This window comes from Caloenas nicobarica, chromosome 2 (assembly GCF_036013445.1).
Source record: "Caloenas nicobarica isolate bCalNic1 chromosome 2, bCalNic1.hap1, whole genome shotgun sequence".
In the NCBI taxonomy this organism is placed as follows: domain Eukaryota; kingdom Metazoa; phylum Chordata; class Aves; order Columbiformes; family Columbidae; genus Caloenas; species Caloenas nicobarica.
This window is the reverse complement of record NC_088246.1, coordinates 148335047-148361261: the sequence shown is the minus strand read 5'-3', so window position 1 is coordinate 148361261 and position 26215 is coordinate 148335047. Positions and strand designations below refer to the sequence as shown.

Here is a 26215-nt window from a genome sequence, read left to right as displayed (position 1 = left end):
GAGCAAGCAGTCATGTCAAAATTTGACCTCCTTGAGTTCTCTCAGGTAAGGAATGTAACAAGCATCCAAAACCAGCTGCCATTTCTGAAAACGAAATTGCCATATTTTTAGACATACCAATATATTTCTCCCCTGTGGAAGATGCTTCTTTGTGAGCATTTCTCTGTACAACATAATACACTGCTGAGGAAAGATGCAGTAATTGAGATCGCTGTTTTGGATTTTAGTAACCATTTTGGCTATTGAAAGGAAACTCTTTCATTACTAACATTGTATCGTGGTGCAATATTGCCTGAAATACTTATTAAGGCAATACATATGCAATTCTCTTAAGAATACATTTCAAATTTCTTTTAATGTGCAAGCGTTTAGCTTAAGACATCTTGAAACTGATGGCTAATGGATCACTGGGGACATCTCACAGGGAAGCTTTTCCTGAGGCAAAGTTCTTGTTTTGCACTGGATGCCCACTTCATAGCTCAAAAGTTCCCTTACTGCCCACTTGATCGTGGCAGCATGTAGAGTTCTGTGGGAATAGCTTTATGCCTGTAAAGTCTAAGTGGACTTTGAATCAGTTTCTATACTGAAGCAACCTTCTTACTTCACAGAGAATTGTTTTAATCTCATTTAGGACTTGACTTTTCTTTAAAGGTATCATTTTTTAGCCTATCCTGACCTTTTAAATAAAACCAAAAAAATAAAAGTGCAGTTTCATTTATAAATAGTTCAACTTTGCATTAATTTACAATTAACATTTACTCTGTTTAGAGATTAACTTCATTTATTTATTCTGAGTGAGAAATGAGAGAAGAATAATACTTCTTGTTAAATGTAATTTTTTACTTTGTTAGTGGGCATTGCATTTTTCACAGTGATTAAGAAACGGTAATTGTCAGGATGCAGCAAGGGCTGATAGCTCCTTGAGTGCTGGCGAGCTCGGGGGGAGAGGGGATCTGTGTGGGGGCCAGCAGTGCAGGGCATCACAGCCTGTGCTGGCCCCGCTGCCCCCAGCCAGGGAACAGGGCAGAACAGAGGGGGCAGTCGAAGGCAGACCCAGCCATGGGCCTTGGGCATTGCCATGGGAACGGGGACAGGCCAAGGTCAGGTGGGGACACTAGCCCCAGGGCCTGGCAGGGCAGGGCTGTTGGGAGCTGGCGGCCACCACTGCTGCAGTGTCACTGGGCAGGGACTGATGGCGCCAGGCCAGGGGTCCTGGACCCATGGGCATGGGTGAGAGGACGCCCAGGGGAGGTTGGGGAGTTCTGTCCATTGCAGCCCTCAGATTTCCGAAAGTCATTGAACAAGCAGTTCAGTGGTACAAGATCCATAGAAACATAATTTATGTTTGATATACAAAAATTCGTATCTAAAGTTAGTCGGATTGCAATGCACTTACCACAGTATAATGTTAGACACAGAATCTTGTTATGGCTGAAGGGAAAGCAATTAGTATGGAGTTAACAATTTATTGTTTTTCCAGTTAAAGTTTCAACAGTCTGGTAGTTTAAATTATCTAATACAGGATAGCCTCAACAATAATAACTATTTATAAAAGTTAAGAACTGCCTTCCTGCTCTCCACTATTTTTCTCTTGCCTCATTTTCACTCTTTTCACTGTGCCCCTGCATTGGAGATTATTATGAACTGATAGCATCTGAAGGTCTGTGTTGGGATGAGTGTGATACTGGTGGTGATGAGAGGAGGGGGAGAAGCATCCTCTGTGGTCTGGGAGTTCAATTGTTTCTTAATACAAGCTGCTTCTGTCTCATTGTTCTTTACTAAAATCTGAAAGTTATACATTAGCCTTCCTCAGCCTCAGAAAGTATAAAGGGCTGTTACTTGTTATGCAGTGACTACATGCCTTTAGGAGAACTTGACTGTATGTAGTATTCTCAGAGCATAACATTCCCAAAATATGAGCATATCAGGAAATATTCACTTAACCCCTACAAGATTATCAAAACTAGTGAAAGTGCCCGAGGCCAAGGTAAACCTGCATGGGATCAACACAAATCCTGTGGCTTTGTTTTAATAATGGCAAAATTATATTTACAAAGCTACAGGCTTCTGAATTTCTGTATCATTCTCTGTTAATTTTGCTGGACACAAGTAGAATAAACAATGCAGAAGATGTGCTTAACTATTAAGATTTGTATTCTTTCCTGTGCAGTGAAGATATACAGACTGATATTAAGGTAAACTTGCAGGATACCTTTTCTGCGAGTTTCTCGTTGCCATTTGCCTAGTAAATAAGAAGACTTTCTAAGAATTTCACAGTATTTCTAACAACTACTAATGTGTTTAAAAGAAAGAAAGAAAAATCCTCTTAAAATTATCTTGCTGTGATGAAGATTATTACATTGGATAATTTTTTTGAGTCTTAAATTACTTTATCAGTTTGATCAAACTAAGATACATAAATTTACTGTTTTCAGTATCTTAAAAAAAAATTGCAGGTGATTTTAAGTTCACTGATAGAAACATCTGGAAGATCATGGAGACATGCATCAATATTTGCCGAAACATGAGAAATGCCTTTATCTCCTGCATCCCTGAAAATTTCTGGTCGATGCTTAATTGTTTCTTCCAGATTTTTCTGGCACGTATCTTACTGCGGCAGTTGATTTACATTTCAAATTAATATAAAAGATGGAGAGGAAGAGAAGAACGAATTAACAATAGAGAGATGAAAAGAAGAGAGGAAAAAAATGTGAGTAAAAAAATCATAAGAGAATGCAGGAATGCAAATAAATGCCTTCTGGTACCAAAAGAAATGAAAATTTAATTCTGAATCAATTCACACAAATTGTGGACAAAAAAGGAAGCAAAAAGAGTATATATTAAACTTCTGTCCAGACAGGTTTTGGAGTCTTTGCTGTTTGGATAAATACAGGGATCATTTCCTGTTTGAACTGAAGTCTAGAAACTTGTTTTGAACCATATTTTTTCAGTCATACATTTCTTGATATCCACAGTTATATTTCCTTTCTGAATAGCTGTGAACTGAAAATCGATTTGGTCAGAAGAATGTTTTCATCAGCCATTTAAACTGATTTTATATTGTGAAATGTATATTTGCATTGTGGATTCCTTTTTTTGGTATAATTTGTAAATCATTATGAGAAAAACTGTAATTTGAATTTAGAGCAGGTAAAAAGACAATAAATTTATAAAGAATAAAAAAGAAATTTGTGAAAATAATAAGGTTGGAATAACATCTAAATACATGTTAAAATAGTCAAATAAGCTAGTATATACTGTATAGTGTTATATACACTAACTTGAAAATTCCTTTAACAGATCCAGAATACATTCTTCTAGTTAGGTTCATAACTTTATTGGAAAGTCTTCCAGGCAGCAGATATTTAATGACAGAGAACATCAAAGAGAACAGTTAATTAAGATATTCTATTAGCAAAAAAAAAAAACAACCCAACCTTCTTAATGAGATGCACTGGTCAGTGAAAAGTTACTTAACTGTGGAAAGGTTTTAAGGATACCAAGTAAGTCTTGACTGACAGTCCTTGAACATCTGAAAGAAGAATGAAGATGGAATATAGTGATTACTCTTATTTAAAATTGTATATATAATTGTAACCACCTCTTTTTTGTTTAATGAAATATGCATTTTGTTTTTACTTAAGACTCTCAACACTTCTTTCTCAATTACCCATTGCAAAAGCATAGAACATCTTGCTATTAAGATACACAGAAATATCCCCTTCTGACCTCATTAGCACTTTACTATAGTGAGTCCCACTTAGAGCCATCTGCATTAAGCACCTTTGGTTTTGTTTGGGAAGTCTGTGGTTGGATCATATGTGTCACCAGGACTAATAAAGTCCTGCATCTTTAATTCATCCTGAATAAAAAAGATACTGAATATTCCTATTTAGTCTCACATTTTGAACTCAATCTGATTCTTAGGAATTAATCACCAAAAGTAACTCTAATGAATTGGAATAGCTGCCTTAGATCCCATTTATCTGGTCTTATGAACAATTTGGCAGTTTTCATCTGCTCTTTCACTGATGAATTAAAAAAAAAAAAAAAGGTGTATTTAGAGGGTAGTCATAAATGGACCATACTCTACCTAGAGTCCAGTAACAAGTGGAGTACTGCAGGGGTCCATCATTGTACAAGTTCTGTTCAACGTGTTTATCAATGAGCTTGAATCTGTGGCAGAGTGCAGTCTCAATGGATCTGCAGATGACACCACAATGTCATTCAACAGTCAATATGCTCAAGGACAGGCTTGCCATCCATAGGGACATAAACAAGCTGGGAGAATGGGCCAACAGGAATCTTATGAAACTCAACAAGGACAAAAGCAAAGCCCTGCACCTGGGTAGGAAAACCCTCTGGCAGCAGGACTGGCTGACAGTAAGGAGCTCTGCTGAAATGACCCCGGGTGTTGTAGCAGACAACAGGCTGAGCGTGACCCAGCAGTGTGCCCTGGCAGCAAAGAGCGCTAACAGCATGCTAGGTTATATTAAAAGGAATGTAGTCAGTAGATCAAAGGGAAGGATTATTGTCCTTTACTCAATGCTCCCGTGACTGTGGCTGGAATAGTGCATCAAGTTCTGGGCCCCATGAGAGGCAAGATGAGTTCCTTGCCGGAGCAAGTTCAGTGGAGGGTCACCAAGATGGTTGGGGGCTGGAGCACTTCTCCTGTGAGGAGAGACTGAGGGAGCTGCGCTTTTTCAGCCTGGAGAAGAGGAGAAAGCTAATAGCAGCTTCCAAATGCCTTCAAGGGGGTTATTGGTGAGACAGAGCCAAGCTTTTGATGGTGGAGCATGGTGTGAGGATGAGAAACAATTAACAAAATTTGAAATGAGATCTTCAAGCCAGATATAAGAGAAACTTCTGTGACGACAGTCATACATTCGAGCAAATTGCTCAGGGAGATTGTGCCATCTACATCCTAGGAGGCTTTCTCCAGACTCGACTGTATAAAGCCCAGAGCAATTGGTCTGACCTCATGGCTGACCTGCTTTACGTTGTCATGAAAACAAGAGACCTCCTGAGGTGCATTTCGCCCTGAGTTATTCTATGATCCTGTGGATAAAAACACACTACAGAATGCTCACTCTTTTTTGAACAGTTCAACTCCTAATCAGCATGGTATTACTAACCAACGGTCAAATATATAGAATTAGAATGTTTGTTTGTTCATCAGTTGAATACTCAACTTATTTAGCTGCATTTCAGACGTTTACTGGTGGGCTTTCAACTTCGTCAGGTTTTGCTGGCTGTGCTTTCAGTCTGTGGAATTAAAATATTTGACTTGTAATAACAGAAGTTGTAGCAACATACTTCATGTCAAATGTTTATTTAAATATGGCATTGTGCTGGAAATAGTTTTTTTCTGTCTAGTCGATGGTTAATATCTGAAAGTATGGTAATTTTGTAATGTCACACTGTTACTTTAATTTAATAAATTAATTAATTTTCCTTAAATTACTATCTGTTTGAATACAGCTAAAAGATCGTTCTCAATCCTATCTTGTAAGAAAGAATGGCAATTAAATATTGGTAGGTAATTATGTTTTATTAAAAAAAACCAGCAATCTTAAATCATGTGTTAATGCATGTTGAGTAGTCACTGATAGTTTACCTTTTGGAAGCTTGTGGAACAGGAAGAGAAAAACAATTCTGGTTTAATAGGAGACAGCAGCCATAGCTGAAATCTACCTCTTAATCTGGGATTGAACACAACACATTAACATGGCATAGAGCTCAAGCTTCTAAAATAAGCATATGACTCAGGTTGTCCTGTCTGAAATGAATTGATTTTGGTTAAGAAAACAACTTATTTCTAAAGTGTATAGAGATTCAAATTAAAATCTATAACAAGAATTGGATTTGTCTGATTTTGCTTTCCAACACATATGAACTGCTGTGACTACTTTTTTGCAGCCCTACAGTTTCTAAAAGTTAAATTTTAATACAGTATGGGCACATTCCTACAATTTACATGCATACATTTTAAATAACTGTACTGATTGGAGAGGGAAGATACATTATTCTAGCATTCCACATTTTAAACAGAAACTCTCCCAAGTCATAATCTTCAAAAAGGGAAGAAAAAATATAATTTTCAATAAAAGAATTTTCACTGTATTAGATACTATTTTCTGCCTTAATTTATTTTTTGCTGGTGAATGCTTTTGCAGAGTGGGCATCTGCCTAGATTATTTTATTCCCTCAGGGATTACATGGAAAAAGTTAGTCTATTATAATAATTTAAATGAGATTTTCCACTATGAGTTTATCTGGGGTAAACTTTCTTTGCTATCATGTTTACAACAAGAACCCTGCCTATACTTGTAGCATATTGTGTGTGCAAAGTGAGTGCATTTAGCACAGATTCACAATCTATTTTTGGAGCTTTGTCTCAGGCAAATGTCAAAGGCTCTTGCCTCTTTCATTTACTAAAAATGATCCTGGAATCAGGAGCAACCTCCACTCCTATATAAATAGAAAGGCGTATGGGTCTTCCATATGTTTGCATTATGCAAAGTTTTAGCAGTTACAACACTTTTGAGTAGTGGTTCATTCAGAATAGTTTTCTGAACTGAATTGCTCTCTAGATCATCAGCTTGATCTCCATCCACTTCTACATAGTTGTGAATTTTTATGTGTAAATACCTCTTCATATCTTTCCTCACCTAAGCAATCTAATTTTACACATGTGACGTCCTCAGTTTTACTGATTTTAATCTATTCTCCATCCACAGGGATTCAGAGACATAGTTGTCCAGTCTAGTAGGTCTCAGACTGCTTTAATCTGGGCTGGTCATGTTCCTTTTGTGAACCCATGCCCTGAGCAACAACTGCTCTTTTTTGCCTCCACATCCTTATTGCTTCCTCCCATGGTGCAGCCCGGCGGTTCCTCAAGCCTCAAGTTATCCCAGTTGCTGATCGTGAATTAAAAGTGATGACCTACCTCTGGGTTGACTTCAGCTGACTGAAAATTGTTGATTAAAACTTCATCCAAAAAGCAGAAATCAGTCTTCCTGTCTTCCGTCTTGTACCATTTTTCATTGCCAATTTGTCTTTTTTTGGTAACCATAATATTAAAGGAAAATAATATCTGTGGTTCTTTTTTTCTTAATCATATAGGAAATTACAATTTTTAAAAATACACTCTTTGACAAACTAAAATGTCAGTTTTGGCTGCAGATGACTGAAGAGTATGTTAAATTACCCATGCAACACAGGCGTTTCAATTGGTCTAAACCTGTTTTCATAGAATCCCAAGACATCAAAGTTGATGCTTTTACAGATTACAAATTATATCTAGGCAAACATGAATGCATCTATTCTATGCAGTAGCTGATACTTACCAGATTGTTTATACATAACATTAATTTTGTCTTAGAATCTTCCATGCAAATCATACCACGCTGTTTACCTCTTACCGATCTTCTGCATGAGTTCTTTTTTGCAGTTTAAGTGGATATGGAGGCCCAACAAGTAAGGTGTTTTGCATGGGAGATGCCTCTGTATCAAAGTAGTACAGTACTTTCATTGTATAAGCTTTCAAATTTTAAGTAAGCATAATTCCTCTTGCTCTTTTATTTTGAGATGAACTTTCTTTTCACTTGTTTTCATTTGAAGGGCTTTGCATCTTTAAAGCACTAGGACATAACATGCCATTTGAATGTGATTCTCTATATAATTTTGCTTTGAGCTCGATAATGGGAGCAGGTGACTGTTCTTCTATATTTGCTTGCATGATAAAGGTGTGTCCGCATAGGTTTTGCTTTAATAGTAGTGGTTACATGACGTGCAATAGTTGTCCTTGCAAGAATCATTGCAATAATGACATGCAATATTTTTTCTGTTTTAATCAACATCATACTCTTCCAAAATACCACTTGACCATGCATTTCTTTTTCTGTGTTTTAATCTTGATACCTGTCTGTCAAAATTTATTGCATTCTGAATCATAACAAGTCCAGTCTCTGGTATTATTCATTGTTGTGACAATTTCTTTCTTTTATTCTGAAATAAAGAACAGAACATGTCTAGGTCTAATTTTAGTTAGTTATAATGCTGGCATCATAGGACAGTGAGTAGTTTTTGTTGAGTCTCTGACACACAAACCTGGAGTCTTACCTGACACTTTTAAGCTTATTCACTTTTACAGGGAGAACCACCAGCATATGATTTAGAAGTGCTGTACTGCAAAACAATTATTAAGACATTAAATGTAAGACATCAAAAAAAAAAATGTACCCACAGCAGCTCTACTAGTTCTCTGTATTGTGCTTAAGTATTCTGTTATGGTAATATTTTTTAATAGTATAGCAAAGTAAAACATTTTCAGCCTAAAATTTTTGCAGTAAAGAAAGAAGACTTTATTAGCAAGACTGGTTTTGACATTAGTATCTGTTCCATTTATTTATACAGTACATTTGATAATTCTGTCAAGAGTTTTGATATACCTTGTGTATGAAAGGTGCTACATAGTGCTCAATACCTCTGGGAGTCTTATTTCCATTTTCTAGTGTATAGGTTCTTCTAACAGTGCAAGAACTCTGGTTTGTTTCCATCCTGTCATCACCCACTACACTTAAAGGTCATATCTCAAAAGTCTGTGTGAGGTGACAGCTCAGAAGTAAAAAGAGAAGTGTCTATATTATTGTTTCAATGACTGTTCAAGAGCCTCTTTATCATTATTATGGAATAAAAAAGCCATGTTTTAAAGATACTAGTATAGCATAGTACATTTCACGCTACACCAACTCGTTAATTATTATGAATTTTATTATACATTGCCCAGTCATTTATTCTTTCAAGATGGAGTTGCTACTGTGTTAGAAGTTCTAAATGCTCACAGGTGAGAGACTTGGCCTTTTGGCCATTTTCAGCCTAATCTGGGGAGTGGGGAAGGATTGAAAGGTTAATAAAACATTAAAGATTCCCATATCGGTTATATATTTTAGCTACTAGACATGTTAGATGTGTTAATATTTTCACAAGCAGTGGATGCACAATTTTTTAACTCATCAAACATTTTGTGGGTAGGTTTTTTGAGTTATATAATCTGGTATATTACAGGAATAAAAGAGCAAAAAGAGAAATACAGATGCTGCCTTTGTCCAATATCTAATGTAGATAATTATGGTTAGATGTGTTTGTTAAATGTGTACCTTTTACTATCCATCTACCCTTGGCCTTGTATCAAGTCTAAATAAGCTTTTAAAGCCCTGCCAATCTCTGATGAAAGGAACCAAATGTATGAACGAATTTGGCAGCCTTACTAGCAGTTGGAGTACAGAAGCTTTGCCTGCTACCTAGGTTACTACATAATGCTGCTGTATCATTCCTCGATAGGGCGGTTATCACTTATCTACATGTGGGGTCTCTTTTAATGATATAGCTGTATATTTTTCTCTAGCCATGCTGATTTCAGGACTGAATTTTCAAGGGTAGAAATTATGTGCTGCCGTTCCAACTGGTAAAAAAGTTTATACTATACATGTTTAAGGACGTTTAAAACAAAGCGTGTGATATCACTACAATTACAAAATGTTCACTAGCATTAAAAAATGTCTTGATTACTTCAAATTTTTAAATAAAGCATATTGACTTTCCTCTTTTCATGTCACTTTTCTTTACTATGTTAAAGAGAGGAAAATTTAATCTGTTAGGTTGATCAGGAAAACATAATTCAAAAGAAACAGTTAGCATCCAGTGCTACTATGTGTCCCACAGGTTCTTCCACTTTGATCAAAACTGCCTCCACTGGTGAGTTAGACGAGCGTATTGCGGCCACTACTGGTGCTATTACTGTTGCTAGCACATCTGCTGATGTTGCTGTATCCAGTGCAGTGACCACCCATAGACAACCTCCTGAAGAGCAACAAATGCAAGCAATGAATATAAGAAAATCAATTCTGGAATCGGCCACTTCCAAGGAAGCACTCTCCCTTCGTCAAGCAAACTTACAAAGCACAAGAAGACGACCAAGAAATGCTGAGCAGATAGAAAGAACTAAAGAACTTGCAGTTATTACTCATAGAGGTATTGGATATTATTTTACTTGTGCCCATGCAGTTACAGAAAAATATTTTGTATAAATTAAAAGTGAAAGGTCAGTTATCCGTTCAGGAAATATGATAGAATCAAATGGGAAAGGGATTAAACCTGCTCAAAATTGAGTTCTAGTGGTGCAGCCAGATAGAAACACGAAATGAATAATCATATTGTCACAGTAATCTAAATTAATTTGGTATGTATTATAAAAAGACAAAAGGGAAACATAAGGAATTTTCTTTTGATGCCACTTTATAGATTAATATCATTTTTTCACTATCAAACCTAGTGTAAGATCTGATCAAAGTTTTGACAATTGAGATTAAAATATTAATCTATGCATATGTGTTGAGGCATAATCAGCTGTAGTACTAAAAATTTGCCTTATAAAGAGCTGCCTTGTTCTAAACTAACAGGTGAGGCAGCTGTAGCCATTTTCCTTCTGTTTAAATCTTCAGCAAAATTTTGGCTTTTAAAAATGTCTTTACATTTTTATTTTATCAAACATGAAATCAATGAATGAAGGAAAGTTTAGAACACAAGGGAATTCAGTTGCAAGTACTAATGTAGTAAAGCTAAAGATCTGATATATTCCTGTATTCAGAAGATTTAATCCACATGCTAAAGTACTTAGAATGAACAACATTTGGAGTATGAAGAAAGCATTATTTATTGTGCTAAAAGGTAAATGCCAGTGTCTAAAACATGCAGCTGAGAAACAGCAATGCTGGAATGCCTTAATTTAACCAGCATAGACATTTAGAAACAAATTGCATGTGGTATGTTTTTATATATACACAAATTTAAGGAAGTGAGCAGCTTAATTTTACAGGTTAATTTTGTTGAATATGATTTATTATATAATTTTAATTTTTATTGTGTGCTAATCCATTGTTTCATGTTAATCTATTGTGCATGAAAAACAGATAAATACAAATATATTGAGAAGGAACATCTTTTATAGACCAAGCAATTTGCAGAAGTATCATTATGTGATTGATATTTTCTAAAGACAACTTCAGATTGGAATCTGTTTTTCTGCTGGATCAAATAGTGTCCTTGTGTAAGTTATTGTAGCTTCATTTACTAACACGTATATGCATTCACTTCAGAACACATTTTCAGTTATGAGGGATTATCTGAAGGCCCGTAATAATCTCTTCTAATTTAAAGATGTGAGAGTGTACTAATTTGGCAGCTACATTTGGCAGTAATTGTGATATACATACAGTTTCTTCCATCCCCTGTTTGTAATCATTACGCTACAATGCCTTCTCCACTGTTTTCTCACTGTCATTTTCTTTGACCTACCCTTTATATAAGATATAGGTAAGACACATACTTCTGAATTGTTTTGTTATATAAAAATGGTAAACCTTACACTATATTAAAAGAAAAGAAAAATACAGATACCAAGATACTGCTAAAATAATGTTATGTTACTTATTTGTCACATATTAAAGTAGTATTACACATACTAAATGACATCACAGCCCACAGGCAGATGAAATCAGTCTTGCATAGACCTTATCAGAGAAGAAAGCCCATAGCTAGTTCTCTGTGCACTTTATTCCCTCATGCCACATTTAAACCCTTGATTTTGCTAGCATTCTTTCAAAATCTATTAAATGTTTTTTACTTTACTATATCACAGAATAGTATATGTATGTATGCTATTAGAGCGGGTGTTCATATAATGAACAAAAAATTATCATTTTTGCTTGGCAAACACCAGTATTTGGCAGTATATTTGTAACAGCCTTGAAAACATATCAAATTGACCCTTGTTAAAAAACCTGTAATTGTCTTCCCTAAAATACTCCTCATTACAAAGGCACAGACATATTCTGAAGGAATGCTTGTGAATGTAAGACTATTGTTAATTGACTTGAAGAAATTTCCGTTATGGGGAGATATTCCACAGGTGTTTCCATGGAGTTTTCTGCAGGTTTCTATGGAAGTATTTTCACTTCTCTTTGCCAACAAAATATGCACAAAGGTATGAAGACTACTTGTCTTGCCTTGCATATAAAATTACTATGGAACTATATATAAGAGCTACTTAAGAAGTTTATGTAAATTCCTTTTTAAAATTCTTTCTCTACTTTATAGATATTAAAAGTTAGGTTTTAATCTGGAAATATAATTTTTCCTGTGTTCTTGGTTATAATTTAAAAAATATACTCCCAAAGCTATGCAAATTAATACTTGAAAAGATAAAATCGAATATACTAAAAATAATTTATTACAACTTACTATATCATGTATGTGTATATTTAAGAATGCAAAAGTGTACCATGTAGTCTTCAATGTAGGCTTTTTTGAGAATGTTGCTAGTGAGATCAGACTAGTGTTGGGTTATGTTACATTAGTATTGATGCAAAATGATAACTATAGAATAAGAGTCAGTTGGCTTCCATAGGATTGTTCTGTGAATAAGATCTCTCAGAATGAGTAAACAATAACAATACTGTTTTGTTTCCTAAACTGATATTTTTTGAACTGTATGTATGAAAAAGATGTATAGAGAGAGCTAGAAGTCTCTATTCATCTACAATTAAAGTTCTAGGTAGAAATTAGTCTACCACACTTACTGTCTGGACTTCAACAAGAATTGTAGGTTGTGTCAAAAGCTGGCTACAGAATTTCATTAAGCTTATTAGTTGGAAATCACAGAAGAGGAGTTTGTGTTCTGACTGTTTAAAAGAGGAAAAAGGAACCCTGGGTGCATTTGGTGCACTACTTCCACTAGAGGCAGGGAAGTACAATACCATTTAAAAAGGCAACAGTGAGATCTCCTGAGGAATATTGTACATGATTATAGTTCAGATGAATAAAAGAACTATAATGGTGTTACATTGTTCTGATCACCCCACCTTACAAAAGAAAATGTAAGACAGGATGAAAGGATAACTATTTCAGGAAGTGAATGCCAGTATGTGCAGAACTTAAATAAAGACAAATGAGTAGAAAATATATAAATAGATACATTAGGCAGAAGAGAGAGAAGAGTTCTTGTTATTGGAATGATGAAGCCTTCTTATAGAAGGACAGAGTAGAGGAAAAAAAGCTTACTTTCAAGATGCAGCTTGATTAGCTAATGAAAAATATATTTAGATGTGACAGCTGGAAGAGAAACAGAGCGTCTTTTGGGTCCTGAGTTATAATGAACAAATCACTCAGACTCAGGAAAGTGAGTCTCTTCCTCAAGTAGAGAAAAAAAAAAAAAAAGGCAAAAAAGCAAAGAAGTCCCTAACCACTTTCATTCAGTTACATCTAGAAACTTCAAATGCCAAGCATTCAGTAGCAATTCATGTGGATACTACAATCACAGTTTCTACTATGTTCTGTCTTCTGATGTTAAAACAGGAAGGAAATAAAATGTGGGTTTTTCCCCTTGTTTATTTTCTGTTAAAATACTTAAGTACTGTTAGTTTGATCATAACTACTTTAGTAGAGGATAACCTAACGTGTTTATTCAATTTAATTTTCTTGTAGTTCCTACAGTTCTTAGGTGTTCTTCATTATATTTTACATGTTTACTTCTGTAATCAATATTTATCTTTTGACGTGTTGTGTCTTTGTTTTACCTCAGTAATTCAGGTTTTCTTATTTTAACCACACTATGCTGACATAAATCAAGTACCTTGTAGTTAGAATATAAAAGATAACTTATCATTAGTGTAATTATACTTTAGTTTAAAAACATTTATATTAACCATAATTGCTTTCTTTTAAATAATTCTTTTTTTCCAAATTAGAGAATTCGAGATACATATAATGTAGAATATATTAGAAAAACTGTAATTTTAACCAATATCAATAAATAGGATAATCTATATATATACCTGCAACCTGTATTAAAAAAAACCAAACAAACAATACGTTTTCTGACTGATTTTAAATAGTGCTCCTCATTACTGCATCACTTTATTATACAAAGTTGTTCTTCATATTAATTGGTACTTAACTAAGGAAGTAAAATATTTTTATAAATTTTTGTGAAAATATTGTAAAGTGGGAGGGTTCCACATACCATTTTGTTGACAAATGACATAGCACAGTAAAACTTAAACTTCCATTTCTACTCCATGTTAATCATACTTTTCAGTCAAGAGAAGAGGAGGGTTGTTGTTTTCCATTTAGTGGCTCATCAGCGTATTTTTAACTGAGATAAGAACCCAGTGAGAAATTTTCGAATGCATATTAAATTATACAGAACTTATACAGTTCTCTGAAAACTGTCATAGGTTTTCGTCTGTGGATAACAGATGAACCTGAGAAGCTGCACAATTAAAATGGTAATGCACCTTATTGAAATAAAATCAAACTACATTAAATTTTAATATAAACGGGAAATGCACACATTAGGTTAAAATAATATGCATATGGCGTGTTTCATTAAAGTATACAATTATGTTCATTGAACTATCAGAGCTTTTCATTTTATGGAGAGACTTTTACATTCATCCTTATTTGCATTGTATTCCATTCTGAATAAAACTCTTTGACTGTGGGGTAACACTAAAATAGAACATGTTGTCAGTAAAACTAAGATACCTGAAAGGAAATAAAAAGTCCAATTTTGTCTGTTTAATAGATCATAATGAACAGTAACTTTGTTTAAGCATCTCTACCTTTAGCAAGGAGTCAAAAAGTAATTTTCGCTATTTTAGTAATCCTATTTATTGTGCAGCACCACATCATGTTTAAAACATTGTAGGGTCAAGAAACAAATATTTATTGTGTTGCACTAGTGCAGTATGTTTATGCACTAATTAGTAATGCAGTGCAATAATTCAGTACAGTAATGCAGTACCTGCAATAGTTTTTAGTGTAAATCTTCCATACAATCTGCTTTGACCAGGATGCTTAGGGTTGAAAGGGGCGAATAATAAAATGAGTAATTAAGATGAGCTCATTTAAAAAGCAAAAAATGGAATAGTATGAAAACTGGATGGTTCACCACTTTATAGTGTGATTGTTCATCTTCTGAATGGTTCTTCAAATTTAAGAAGTCATTAACGTACATAGTTGATGCTGTATTACCAAAATTGATGAAAATTCATGTTCTCTAGTGCCATCTTTCGAGGTGTAGAAAGGCTCTAAAAGATAGTGCTACATCAGTGTGTTGGGTCACAATGAAGTTTATTTGGGTAACTGCTATTTTTATAGATTTTTAATGTAAATTTCTGCAGCATAAAATGCCATAACTTAAAAACTAAATAAGTTGCTATATCTTCCTTTCCCCTTTCACCACTCCCCCCACATGACCCCCTGTAACTTGTGCAATCCCTTGAATTGGTGATCCCTAAAATACCTGGATATCTAGCACTTCTGTTGCCAGAGCTTGGAGATTCTGGATAACTAGTTGTGTCATATGCATAGTGAACATGAAGTATACAAAAAAAAAAAAAAAAATCAACTGACCTGTACATAAACAGTACAGTAATTTCAGCATATTCAGGCTGCACATGTGCACCAACTTCTTGAGAAAATGCAATTAATTAGACCTGTGCCCAAGATGAGCTGGAAGTATCATGCACGATTTTCTTGGCATACCTGCGCATAAGCACCAAATGTTAGAAGTCCAGAGTATATTAGACACGGGTATCAATCATTAGAAATAGCAGCTGCTGCAAATAAAGTCTGCCACCTTCAGCTGTTGAAATTCTTGAACAATCAGTGAATTACTGGTTCTGCACCATTCAGAATCAGTTCTAAACTGTATTCCAAACAAACATCTTCCGTCTCTTCAGAAGGCAGTTAATGAGCTAATTACTCATTATTTCTAGGATAATATAAATCCAGTAAACATACTTATTGCAGAAGATCATGTAATTCTGAATCTACAAGAGGTTTTAATGTCAGCTTGGGTTCTCTAACAACTGGCCCCAATGCAAAGTAAAACTGGTATTGATTTCTGTTTTCTAAAAAATAGTAGTGTGATGGGAAGAATTTTGAGAATGTGAATTCAAAGGAAAGTTTAATTTTCTCTCTCAATCTTGTGACAAAAAGAAATTAAAAAAAATTAAAAAACCTCTTGAGACAATATAGTCTCAAAGACTTTCACCTCAGACCTTCTTTTAGCAGATATTTTTGTTTCAGACACTATCACACAAAATCCTTTGCAGTTGTCTTTAAATAAATGTCAAATATGAGAAACAGAAGAATATAGACATCGTGAGGAAGCACAATACCTTGCCTTTATCTCTGGAGATATTACATGTTTTCTAAAACATATTATATGGGCACCTATGTATGTGCAATACAAGCATTAGGCACAGACAGATAAGCAATCTACTGCCTTTTTTTCATATAATATCATATTTCTGCAGATGTCATTTAAGAAGGGATGTGTGTGCAGTCTTGAAATAATGGATTTGATATTATGTTGTTGTTCTCTATCTCCCTCAGCTGAGTAGTAGTGATTATAATGTAAGAAAGGGTCGGAAGAAGGGAGGGGCTGTTTCAGTGTTTGAACTGCTTTGAGCTACATCCAAGGAAAGAAGTATATAATGTCAGAAGAGGCTGAAGTTTCAATGGTTAATACTCTGTACAGTTACTTGTAGTAATGCAAACTGAGTGCCTGTTTTGCATAGAATGGTCATGTTTTGGTCATCACCGTTTTAAATGCAGTTTATACTTGGTTTAAAAGTTTACAAAACAGAGACAAGACAAGCTGGACAATTTCATTACATAAATGCTGATCCGTAACTAAAATAAATACATGAATTTGTGGGTTTTCAGTGTTTTAAATAGATATCCATCACATGGCTATATACCCCAATATTTCCACACTGTAGAAGCAAATTTCCTGCCTCAAAATATATGTTTCCTGTAGCAATCAGGATGTACTTTTTGAATGAAACCAGAACTGTGTTAATTGAACAATCTTTTCTTCAGCCAAAATTAATTTCTAGTGTCTGAGAGCTAGTTGTATTCAAGGTTACTTGGGAAATTATAACTCTAAGTGTTTCTTTTATAATATACATGCTTAAGATATATGTACATATATTCTTGTTTACCTGAGGTCTTTTTTAATGCAGTACCTAGCCTGAAGAGTAAAATGCAGTCATTGTCTAGATTAGTCCTTTCTCACAAGTGTTTGTATGTAGTCTGTATGCATGACTATGCATACATACACGGAATTACACAACCTTTTAATCAAAAATAATTAAGACAATATTTGAATTTTGTCTATATGTCTAAAAATTTGCCTGTAAGAGTTTGAAAATTGCTTATCTTACATGGTCAAAAACTTCAACAAAATTATTCTGAAAATGTTTCAGTTTACATATAAATTTACTACTTGAGAAATGTACATGAGACTGGTCTGTCTGTTGGCTGAATATTAGCTCACCCATCTATCATGCAAAACTCCTTACCTACACTTCTTTCATTACCAGGACTGTTCATATCCTTCCCTCAAAGGGTCAAGTTCCATCTTTCATATTTGCAGTAAACAATGGGCCATCTAACTTTAGAAAAAGTTACATAGATAATAATTTATTATTCTATATTAAAGCCATTTGAATAAGAAAAAAACCCCATGAGTAGCATTGAGCATAAACTCCAAGGTGGATGTCTAAATAGTTTTCAGGTTTTCAAGGTTTTTGACATAATCTCTGATTCAGTGTCACACGGTTCTGATTCTACTGTTTACATTTCATCAGAAAATCATACGTATTTAAAATAGTATTAAAGAAAATTTTAAGCCTCTCCTTGCATTATAGCACTGCTCAGGTGATTATGTCAGACAGGTATTTTAAAATTTTGGTTATCTTTAAAATAGATTTTTATAGTCTTTCCAATTACATAATTATTGATATGAAAGTGACACTGAAGATTTATTCCGTTGTAGGTATAATTAAGTTTGGTCTCTGAACAGTTTGATTTCCTTGATCTAACTTTTCAGTTTTATTTTTGGATTTATTCTGAAATGGGTTGAAGGACAGGGCATAAAAGAAGCTTTGGGTTCACATCTGTTTTAATTTATGTAATATTATTCCCCAAAGCATTGTAGAATCTTATTGCTACCTTCCATCTACATCAGTATGCCTTCTCACGGGTATCCTGCTTTTTAGACTAATCTATTTCACTTGCTCTTGGCTGTTCAGAAATATGAAAGCATACTAGTCTGACCATATTTAGCTGTTTGTAGCATTATCACATCTGAACCATTTATCTTGAGAGAAATGGACATATCAAAGTTTAAACTCATCCTGTGAGAAAGTGGGTATCTAAGGCCAGAAGAATTGAGCCCTTAATGTGTCTGTTTCTCTTTGTGGACTAGCTTGGATGTGTACAACTGCACTGTTTGCTGATGCAAATCCATCCTCTGAGACTTCTGAAATGTGAAAACCGCTTTCAGTAGTTACTGTGTGCTAAAACTGGTTTTGAACAGTTACCATTTTCCTCACTGGTTTCCACATTGACATGGACAAAATAATGCCTAGTTTACCAAGTATTAAAACATATATTTCTTGTGTTTCGGGTATGGGATTTCTTGGTGGTGGTAGGGTTGTTTCTATGTATGTACATGCAGGTGGAGCATGACACGTGGTTTAGTGGTAGCATGTTAGGACCAAATACATTTCTGTAACTATTTCACAGTGCATTCAGAAAGTACTGTTCAATAAATTAACATACAAAACCCAGTTAAAAGTAAAATTCTTCTCTTGTAAATACGCTTTAGAGATCTTGAGTTGCTTGCTTTACTAGTAGTCTTTAATAGCCTTGGCAATGTTATGCAAATAGTTATAAAAATCTCTGTTTGTTTTAAATGTGTTCACCAAGACAGTATTGTAACTATTTCCAGTTTAACCTTAGATCTTGTGAACTCTGTTTCTTGTGTACGTAAACTATGGATGTGCCATTCAGGTGTTTGAGGATAAGTAGAAACAAACAAAAAAACCAAATCATTCTTTAATGTGTTGTTACACTGATTTCTGAAAATAAAGGACAAACATCTCCCTAATGTATTTAAGCCCATACCAGCACCTGAGATCATGTATTCAAGCCCATTTTACTTAGGTGTTGGAAGAATAGTTAGGCCTATATTCTGATTCATGAGAAGTCATTTAACACTGGTGCTCAGAGAGGATCAAAAGAAGCTTGCAGCTGTACTCCTACATTCATATTTATGTATAAATAGCACCTCAGAAATCTCACACAATGGTGGGAGAGCGTTACTGTTATTCCAGTATGACTCTACTGTGCGAAGGTGCAATTCTTGGATACATGACTTCCACTAAGGATAGAATTGCTTCTGAACTTCAGTTAATTTGTGAGGCAGGGAGGCCTTCTGGTATTAATATTTCAAAAATATATTAAAAATATAGTATTTTGTGGCAAAGTATATGTTGTGTTCCTGCAAGTAATATAGTCCCCAGAACCATTAGCAATGTTTATAGATTGCATTATGATGATACACAAGGAAAGTTACATTTTGCCTCTTGAGATAAAAGTCACCGTGTATTTAGAAGAAAGTATGATCTCTTCAGTCAGAAGTGTAAAAATATTTATCATCACATCCTGTACCTCTCCTATGAATTGTCTTTCTTAATAGTATGTTATGTTCTCCTGAATCTTGTTCTGCTCTTCTGTGTTGTAATGATTTCTTTTATTTATAAAAACAACATCAGTAGTATTTTGCTACTTTGGTATTTATGTCTCATGTAAGAGCTTCTTTCACTATTCATTGAATTTGTATAAGAACTTAATGGGTGCTGAATAATTCTTTGATGATGTACTGGCTGTCTTTTCTGATTTGCTTCTCTTAGACCTAGTTCCTCTAATCTCTGATGTTTCAACAGCAGTATTTTCTTGTAGCCAACATAAAACATCTTCCATATAGGTTTTAATCTATGAAGTCTCTTGAGTATAATGTACCTAAAATTAACCTGTATTTAAAATTTAAAGATTTTTAGAAGGTCCATTTTTGTGTATAGTTCATTGGTCACTGATAGAGTGTATTGCAGAAAAGAGGCACTTAGTTTAATGAACAAAAGAAAAAGTTTCTTGTGCTGTTTTTGCTTTATTCTCTCTTATCTTTTGATATCTGTTAAACTTTGGGTTTAGTCTCCCTTTATTAATTGTTCCATTTCAAAAATATGTTGACTCCACATAGTTTGCCTGGAGAAACTGTCTTTATCATAAAGCCAGCCCAAAATAACCGATTTTGCAGAAATAGTTCAACTATGGGTTTAGGGGTGAGGTGGGAGGCAACTACCTTCCATATCATACTTTGCAAATAACTATTTTCGAGCTAGAAAGAGGACCAGCTCCAGAACCAACACCAGAACAGCAGACTGCTTTTTTTTCTTTTTCTTTTTTTTTTTTTTTTTTTTAAATCCAAATCTCTGTAGATAAAACAGAAAAATAGCTTGGTATTCTTGACTTAATAATGAAGTGGTTTTCTTCTATGATGAAAATATTTCGGTTTTGTCTCTGTGATCTAAACACAGATAAAAAAACCTCAGTATTTGCTGAATAAATATTTATTATTCTGTACTAAATCTAGGAACATAGCTAAGGTGGATTTTGAAAATGACTAGTGGAGATACTTTCAGAATGGGGAAGTAATCTGGCTGCTTATAGATCTTGAGAATGTATGCCAGTGTGTTACTTTTAAAAGGGCTTTTTTTCTACTAAAACATTGTAATATTTTAGCTGTTACTTTTGTTCTGTCTTTTTCCCGAATGTAATACTGACTTTTAATTGAAATTTTAAAACCTGAAGTAACAGGCAAAATATGTAAGCTTTCCTACTGCTGATTAAATATTTTCAGAATATATGTGGATTAAGATATGTCCTGTATTGCCTGGATACTTATGGAATTCAGATCTGAGCATATATATTGGATTTCAGTGTGCTTTCAATAGCATGTTGCAGACAACTCTTTTTTCCTTTTAAATTCTGTCACTGGAAATAATAATTGAATTAAAATTCCACAAAATATCTGCTGTTTAAAAAAGTCATGACATTTTTTTAAAAGGTTGCTGACTTTTCATTTCACAGATATGATAGTATTCTGCACTTTTTTCTTTTTCTTTTTTTTTTTTTTTTTTTTTAGTAGCGGGGCTGGGGGATAATCACTGCTGTTTCTTAACACAGCAGAAACACCATATAGGATTGAACTGTTCAACTGTTTTAGATCAACAAATCTATCATTCTTTTCATTTTCCAGGTTCCATAAATGTGTGACAGTATTTTACACAACTCTATAGTGTGTAGAAATAAACAATTTGACCATATTATTTTTTTTACTATTGCTTATGAGGAAGAACAATTAAATTAGAAATCCTACTTGTTTCCTTTGTCAGATGTACAAATTGGTCTCAATGTTTTCTTTTGTAAATTATTATATCTTCCACCAGAGACATACAACATGATCTTGTTAGGTAGTCAATACTCTAGTTTATATGTACTTCCATGATAAAATTTGTCAAATGAAATGAAATATTTTAGACTGTATTGCCTGATACATGTTTTTGTTTGTTTTTTTAACTAGTGAAAAAGGCCATAGATTTTAAATCTAGAGGATTTAAATTGTTTCCAGGGAAAGACAACAGCAACAAGTTTTCTATCTGTGAGTGTACTCCTTTTTTTTTTACTTTTTTCTAGTGCAAGAGTGAAGTTTGTGCTGTGTTGTTTGTGTGTTTTCAAAATTGTCTATGTATTTCTGATAATATAACTGACTTAAATCTGTTTCTCCAGTCTGCATGGTGAATCTTTAAATATGGTTCTACTCTGAAGACAGGCTTTCTATAAATCTGGCATTGTAGAATGACATAGTATTTCATCAGTAATTTCACATTAAATTTGAAGTACTTACAATGAAATAAGCATTCAGCCTCCTAGATGTCAGCTGAAACCTTAGCTGTGAACAGGAGATGTTAATTGAAAATTAGTACTAACAACAAAAGGCTATACAAACCAAAGCCTATTCTAATTTACAAATGTGCAACCATGTATTTTTTTAAGCAACACATGGGGTGACTTTCTGATTTTTTTTTCTTCATTAACTTTGACATTTTGAACTGATTAACTAACTGTAGTTTTAAAAACTCTGGAGATACTTAGTACCTTCAACTTTAATTACAGAAAAGAGAAATTGAAACTGTTCATCATCTTACAAGTCCGAGTCCTGATTAACTCATAAGTAGGAGTCAGGCAACCTTCTAACATAAATTAAACAAGTATGACTCTAAATACATTTAAAAGACTGTCTTTTTCAAAAGAATGTGCCATTTTTATAGAGTTCCTTTTCAGACTAGAACCATATTTTAAATATTTAGAAGTAATTGGTTAAAATAAAGGTGGACTAAATGTTTAGCCTATGTCTTCTTACACTGCATTTCATTATTCTTCACAGGAGTCAAAGGACTTGTTTTGAAATCTCCTTAGGTTGGACAAATTTGCACTAATTTTTTGTTTAAAGCTTCAGTGATGGATTCAGTTTCCAGAATTTAGCAGGGCATATTGGTGTAACTTTTAATGCATTTTTCAGTTTTCAGTTTTAAACTGTCAACATATTAGACATTATTTTTTTTAATAAAAAGGGGTCTTTAAGCAGTATGACGCTTTAACGTTTACCAAGTCAGAAAAATAAAGTGAAACACACTTCTGTTTTTATAAAGTAGCATATTGCCATATTCAGCTTTTCTGTAAACTGCATCACCTAAATAGTTCTATAAGGGATTTCTGGTTTATTTAAAATCTTTGCATCAAGATATTTAAAAACAAGTATTTTTTTAATGCATATGGGGTGACTGGAAAGTAGAATCATTATACAACAAGAAATAACAGTAAGATAATTACAGTAGTGTTCATAAGGTATATCACTGGGGTCTCTGTCTGATGGCCCATCTGTGCTTTTTTGGTTACAGATGGGAATATTGCAATGGCCAATAAAATAGATTGTTTCTCATAAGTTTATTTTGCACAAGTCACTGTATATTCCACTATATAAACATTAATAGGAATTGCATATTTACAGCGAAGTACCAGACACTTGTGATATCTAAAGGTGATTGTTAGTGATGAAATGTATTATATATGCTTTTAAAGTCTTTATATAATTTCATAAGTTATGATATTCTATGTCAAGCCGAAGACTTCTGTGTCTTGTTTTATTGGTTATGCAGAGGAGACTACCTATATGAGTCAATAACAAATGAAGGTGAAAACCTTGGTGTTTTGTACCTTTAGTGATCATAATCTTGTCATAAATAGATAACTAAGTTTTTATATTGTAATCTAGCATTTGGTTAATTAGTCACTTTGGTAGCTGAGGCATATGAAGAGCTGGTATTTCATGAAAAACCTATGTATGTACCTGTTGACTTTATCTAAAATTTGCAATGTGACCTCAGCCACGTCTGTACTTGCATTACAATGACAGGTAGAATCCTTAAAAAAAATAATGACTATCATTCAACTCTTAGTTGAAATAAGAAAAGTGAATATTTTACATTATGTCTTGTATTAATGAAGACTTTAGAAATTATCATCTAAAATTACTTATGTCTATGTCTTTTCCCTGTTTTACTTTTTTGAATGCATCAGGTAAATAACATCAAATTCTAATGCATAGGTACCCTGCACATCATAAATACAGAATGGTAATATGATGATATACTTTGAAACAAGTATGCATCAACTTCATTTTGCAACTGTTAAGACTAACAACAGAAATCATTGGGGGACTTAATTCTACCTCAGTTAGAACTCTGCAGTTTCTTGCACCCAGTTTCATAACCAGACCATGAATGAATGCTTTCCCTAGAGGAGCCTTTAATTTACTACAGGAAACTGTTTCATTGCTTATTGTCATATGGATATCTGGGGTATAAAACAAACAAATATAGACAGATAGACAGATATCTAGGGAACTACATAGAGATGTATTTCAGTAGACTCAAAAATCAAGCATCATGTCTGGAAAAGTAATGTCAATACAAAAATAATAAAATACGCATTTATTTTTTGCTGAGTACTTAACAGAAATCAGAATGGATTTAAGTCTGTTCTTAAATGCATTTCTGATTTGGGATTAACTCAGAAATCAGTTTAATGACTTCTGCTTGTGACTTTTTCTCCTGAATTTTTACTGTTATACATGTTTTAATTTAATTTTGTCACTGTAATTATTTCATTGATTTTCTTTAACATAAGCCTTTATATTTGTATCTATGAAGATTAATAAATCCATAATATATAATTCAAAAATCCATTTGATATAGTATTTTTTTGAATTGAATTTTATAAAGAAGATGTCAAAAAAAAAGGATTTTCAAGCTATGATTTTTGGTAGAAGTTGATAGTTCTTGTGCTTTGAAATCCAGTAGAATATTCTTTTTTATATGAATATTCATTCTATTAACTGTGTATGGGGAAATATAACATACAAAATTAAAATAATTGTTTGAAATATTAAAACATGAATTACAATAAATATAATAGCTCTGTTTAAATAATATTTCTACTTTATTTTTTTATAACACTTTCTTCTGTGTGCACAGGTATATGTCATAGCCCCAAAACGTCACCATTTTATTTTAATTTCTTTGATGTTATTATCATGCACTGCGAAAATTTCCCAGCTATAGTTTTAACTTATGTTTAGTGTCAGAAAAGTTAGCAGACTGCCACAACGCTGAGGTGTCTTTTTCCCTATTTGTTCTCAAGTATGCTTCCTTTCCCTTTCTGCATTGCTCAGTGAATCCTAACTGTCTACCCAAAGCTTTAAGGTCTTTTCTATATGTACAGGCTACTTATGATGATTCTGAATTTCTCATGTCTTGATATAAGCTTTGGAACTATGGGAAAGCACCCAGATATTTCAAAGAGAGAGTTCTAAATGCTCATTCAACAAGTTCCTGCTAGATGGCTTTGTGAAATCCTGTTTGTGGGATTAAAATTGTCAGAGATATGTATATTCCAACAGTAGCAGGATCTTGGGTTTCTATAGCTAATGCTTTCATCACACCTACAGGTATGGGGAGAGGAAAACATGGAAAACTATTAATATGGATGGGTTCTAAGGAAGAGCCCTCCTGGCTCAAAAGTCTCCTGAGAATAGAGATGCAGATGAAAAGACATTGCCTTTGTTTGCTATTAGAGCAACCTTGGACATGGTACAGCTTTTTCGAGACAGAGGAGGAAAAATACTGTTGTTTCAGTTGACAAGGGATGAGCTTGATAGGTTTTTTGAGCAGTGTGCTGAGACATTTTCCTTTTAACCCTCTGCAACATTTTCTTGTGGCCTTTGGCTTCCTAAGGGGTACCGAACAAATTCTTCCCTTTCTGTGTGTGTAAGAACACAAATTTCAAGGAAGCGAAAACCCCCAAGTATTCTGAATATTATTATCCTTCATTAAAAGCTGAAATTTAATGAACACTCTTTAGAAGTATAGTTAGAAACTACATTTTTTGTATTCAGGTACAAGCAATTTACAATGTAATGTGATTAACCTAATTATATGCAAACTTTTTCTTTAAAGGAAAGTTAAGATCTAATACTGCAAATGCATTGGTCTATTTCCTCAGAAATAAAGATGAATAACAGTGAAAATCTCTTTCTGCTTAGTATCAATTTGTGTTTTTGAAAAACATTATTCTATCAGGCCATGAATTTATCAAGTAATAGCAGACCAACTTCCTTCGCTAATTTTTTTTTTTTCTTGGGAACTGCTACCTCCTTGTTCAATGAACTTCGAAAATTAAATACAAAAGTAATAAAATTATTTTGGCCTAAAATTATTTTTGTAAGATATACTTTTAAAAGCTGTAAAAATTACGTGGAAGTATATAATGCATTGGAAAAAAAAATAGTGAAGAGGAAGTTGAATAGGCTGACGGCTGGATCGCTACATGCAAATTTCTGGAAAAACACACTGAAAGGTTCACAGGAAGTTTCTCGTGAAGATCCATTTTAGTTTATTGTAAGATAAATGTATGCAAATCAAAATGACATTTTGAGTTTACTTTCAGATCGCTATATTTTGGGTACATCTGCATTTTCAATACTGATTAAGGACAATTCCCTCAGCATGAGCCTATATGTTCAAGTTTTGTCATAATTCAAGGAGAAAAGGTCAGCTCTTAGGGGAGATTTATTAGATTATGATCAGAGTAAAATTTTACAGCCCTAAACTTGATG

At 33.8% G+C, this 26215-nt stretch overlaps 1 protein-coding gene across 4 annotated transcripts in view; it reads left to right on the top strand.

Moving 5' to 3' along the window:
- CSMD3 (CUB and Sushi multiple domains 3) overlaps positions 1-26215 on the top strand; it is a 647755-nt gene that overhangs the window by 234092 nt on the left and 387448 nt on the right. For 2 of the 4 annotated variants that reach the window (XM_065630190.1, XM_065630189.1), the window contains exon 7: positions 21563-21640. The exons of 1 other annotated variant lie outside the window; for it this stretch is intronic. In XM_065630190.1, the coding sequence (XP_065486262.1) occupies positions 21563-21640 (78 nt within the window). Of the gene's footprint in view, positions 1-9726; positions 10036-21562; positions 21641-26215 lie in introns of all 4 variants that reach the window. One more of the 4 variants, XM_065630188.1, reaches the window with a different exon arrangement.